Source organism: Jatropha curcas, chromosome 1, assembly GCF_041381405.1.
Source record: "Jatropha curcas cultivar XTBG-Jc1 chromosome 1, XTBG_Jcur_1.0, whole genome shotgun sequence".
In the NCBI taxonomy this organism is placed as follows: domain Eukaryota; kingdom Viridiplantae; phylum Streptophyta; class Magnoliopsida; order Malpighiales; family Euphorbiaceae; genus Jatropha; species Jatropha curcas.
The window spans coordinates 22,169,922-22,173,674 of record NC_143151.1 but is presented as its reverse complement, the minus strand read 5'-3'; the positions used below and the strand labels follow the sequence as shown (position 1 = coordinate 22,173,674).

Here is a 3,753-nt window from a genome sequence, read left to right as displayed (position 1 = left end):
TTTTGTGTTGTGAACAATGACTTTTTTTTTTTGACATTGAATATTGATAATTTATTATTAAGAGAGAAAGCGAGCAATACAAGTAGGAACAATATCCCAAGTTCAAAAACAAGCCCCACGAGGAACTGATTTAGTCAGTACTTGACCTATATCATTAGCTTGTCTTCTAATCCAATCCAATGTGACATTAGGCAATTGGACTAGTAGTAGTTTATATTCAGAAATAATAACCCCAAACTCGGACCAGTCTTGGCCAAAATTTCTCATAGCATAGTAAACTTGCAGACAATCGGTCTCAATTTGAATTTTCGAGCTAGAGTAGTCCAACAGCAACCAAGACAATACCGTTCTTAGCGTCTGACCTTCTGCTACTGCTGGAGAAGAACAATGACTTCTTTAGTTTTGTGTCTTTTTTATTGTTTTATTGTAGTTGTTGTCTCTCTTAATATTTATGAGTGGTTTGGAAATCGTTACGTGATCACGCCACAACGGCTATGACGGGTTGGTGAAAGTGAAGCGCGACGGCGAAGGAAGAGGATGGTGAAGAGAGAAAAGGAACAATAGAAATTTCTTAGTTCAAATAGGATTTTTTTTTTTTTTTTGTCTTTTTGGTATAAATTAACCGTAAAATTCTAAAATATAGATAGGACTAAAAGATTGGACTGAGGATAAAATTTGGAGACGTAATAATACCCTTTAAAAAGCAAGATCTGACTAGTCTATTAGTAACTTTTTCTTTTATTGTTTCTATTAATTTTTTTGGAAATTGAATGAAATATTTTTCTATTCGCAATTTCATCCTTTATTACAATTGAGGATGACATCGCTATAAAAAAGTGAAATTGGGATAAAATTCAGATGAATATAAAAAAAAGAGTGAAATTGTAAAATTCCGAAAATGGATATTATGATACATATGCCTCTAGACTGTAATTGTGTAAATTTATTTAAATCGCATATGGGTTGATAATTTATCCATTATGTATAGTATCTAATTAAAAAAAAAAAAAAAAAAAAAAAAAAGCAGTTTTCCAAAAGCAAAGTAACAGTTCAATTACAATAATGCAATTATGTGATGCCACGTTTACATGTTTTCGCAAAAACAAGGCGAAATGATAAATTGCCAAAATTGTTATCCTCCGTTACTGCCTGCTCATTTGCTGCCTTTGACAATCCAAAATTAGAATCCGTTTATCTGTAATGCTTCAGAAGCAACCCATTTTTTATTTTCAAATTTTCTCTGCATATTTTTCAAAAGGATCTCCCAATCAACTTTCTAATCCATTAGCAAAATTTCATTTCAGTTAATCATTAAAATTTTAAATCATGGGGCTTGAAGAGGCCAAAAAAGCATCTTCCTCTTCAAACGCTCTCAAAGGGCTTCCTCCTCTGCCAAGAGAAGACACGCCTCTGTTAGCCAAGTCCAAGCCTCTGTCCTCTCAATCCAAAACCTTTGCTAATGTCTTCATTGCTATTGTTGGTGCTGGCGTTCTCGGTTTCCCTTATTTTTTCAAACGAGCCGGATGGCTTATGAGCCTTTTCATGCTTTTTTCTGTTGCCGCATTGACTCAGCATTGTATGATGTTATTAGTCTACACTCGCCGCAAGCTTGAATCTTTTTCTGGTGATTTTGCTAGAATTAATTCTTTTGGCGATCTGGGTTTCGCCGTTTGTGGCTCTATTGGGAGACTTGTTGTGGATGTAATGATTCTCTTGTCTCAGGCTGGTTTTTGTGTTGGGTATTTAATATTTATTGCAAATTCCTTGGCCAATTTATTTAATTCGGATTCTGCAACTAGTAAAACTTCCCAATTCATGGGTTTGTCTACCAAGAGTTTAGTTGTATGGAGTTGTTTTCCATTTCAAGTAGGGTTAAATTCGATTGCAACTTTGACCCATTTGGCTCCTTTGAGTATTTTTGCTGATATCGTTGATCTTGGTGCGATGGGTATTGTGATTGTAGAAGATGTTTTAACGATGATAAAGAATAGGCCTCTGGTTAATGCTTTTGGGGGTTTGTCTATATTTTTTTATGGTATGGGTGTGTCTGTTTATGCATTTGAAGGGGTTGGTATGGTTTTGCCTTTGGAGTCAGAAACAAAAGATAAAGATAAGTTTGGCAGAACTTTGGGACTGAGTATGACTTTTATTTCATTACTTTATGGATCTTTTGGTTTACTTGGTTACTTTGCTTTTGGTGATGAAACTAAAGATATTATTACAGCTAACTTGGGTGCTGGATTACTTAGTACCTTGGTTCAATTGGGTCTTTGTATTAATCTCTTCTTCACATTTCCATTAATGATGAACCCAGTTTATGAAATAGTGGAGAGAAGGCTTTGTGGTGGGCATTATAGTTTATGGCTTAGATTTATATTGGTTTTGGCAGTCAGTTTGGTGGCTTTATTGGTACCAAATTTTGCTGATTTCATGTCTTTGGTAGGGAGTAGTGTATGTTGTGGACTTGGATTTATTTTGCCATCATTATTTCACTTACTTGTGTTCAAAGAAGAAATGGATTGGAAAGGATGGTCTATTGATTTGGGGATTGTGACAGTAGGTACTGTTCTTGCAGTCTCAGGAACTTGGTATTCTCTCATGGAGATTTTCTCTGTCAAGGTATAATATATAATAGTTAGTATGCTTTGTTTTACTGTTTCCACTGAAAATTTAGCTGTCAGCGTCTATCATTGTATTGTACTGTGAAAAAGATTGTGATACTAGCTTTGGATATGAAACTATCTTGTCAATTGTAAGATGTGAAGATGTATGGCATTTGATTGAGAATAATACGAGCTAGTAACTTTTCATGCTAACATCTTGTTATTGTTTGGTGTCACCCTTAACTTTTTGTAACCTCAAATAATTTATAGTTATTTATGATGGTTTTAGCCTAATTGGCACTGATGGTTTGGGCAAGAAACCGTTTTAGCTGTTTGGGTAAAAGCACTATTCTAGAGTATTGTTTAGTTGTTTTGAAGTTCTTACAATTAATAAGATGTGAAATTCACTTTAGATTCGAACTTTGATGTTCTTTAACTAATTTTTTGAACATAGTGCTTTAAACAACAAATAACAGAATGCCAACCAAGAAGAAAGATGCTATAGTCTCATTTTTTTCTCTTGTATAGTTGTATGTATTTATGCGCATGAAAACCAGCATTTAGGTGTAGATAAAGAACTTCGTAGGTTCGCTAGTTGAAATAGCAGGCACGGAATACAGATTTCTTATGAGTACCGCAGTATTTTGTTTAAGACTTGCCAAAGTTAGGTAAAACAGACTGAATTATTGGTTTTAATTTTTGATTTGATTTGGTTTTCTTTTTACATTAAGTTCAAATAACAAGTTAAATTTGCTTAAAATAAGAGCCCAAACAAACTCATTTGATTTGATTCAATACACTAATCTATTCCGTTTGATATGTATTTATGGATTTGATTTTATATAAAAAATTTATTTTGTTTCTCTCGCAAAATTCAGAAGACCACAAGGATAATTAACAAAAGTGCATGGTTAAATCTATTCATTAGCTTTGTAAAATTATAGATATATGCACATCAAGTCATAACCTAATGGTATATGCATATATGATCTGAAAATAGATCTAAATTAGAATCCTCTTGCCCAATACTAAAAAAAATAAAATATTATAGATATGCATGTGCATATACATACTAGTACTATATATAATTAAATATATAAATTCACTTTTGAACTTTGAAACTTTAACCTTACGACACTCTGAATTATGT

General features: G+C 33.1%; 1 protein-coding gene across 1 annotated transcript; it reads left to right on the top strand.

The window, feature by feature from the left end:
• The first annotated feature begins 1,126 nt into the window (after window positions 1–1,126).
• LOC105635430 (Transmembrane amino acid transporter family protein) lies at window positions 1,127–2,816 on the top strand. The gene has a single exon (XM_012218508.4). It carries the CDS (start codon window positions 1,327–1,329, stop codon window positions 2,623–2,625), a length of 1,299 nt encoding a protein of 432 aa, XP_012073898.1. The 5' UTR covers window positions 1,127–1,326; the 3' UTR covers window positions 2,626–2,816.
• The last annotated feature ends 937 nt before the right edge of the window (window positions 2,817–3,753 follow it).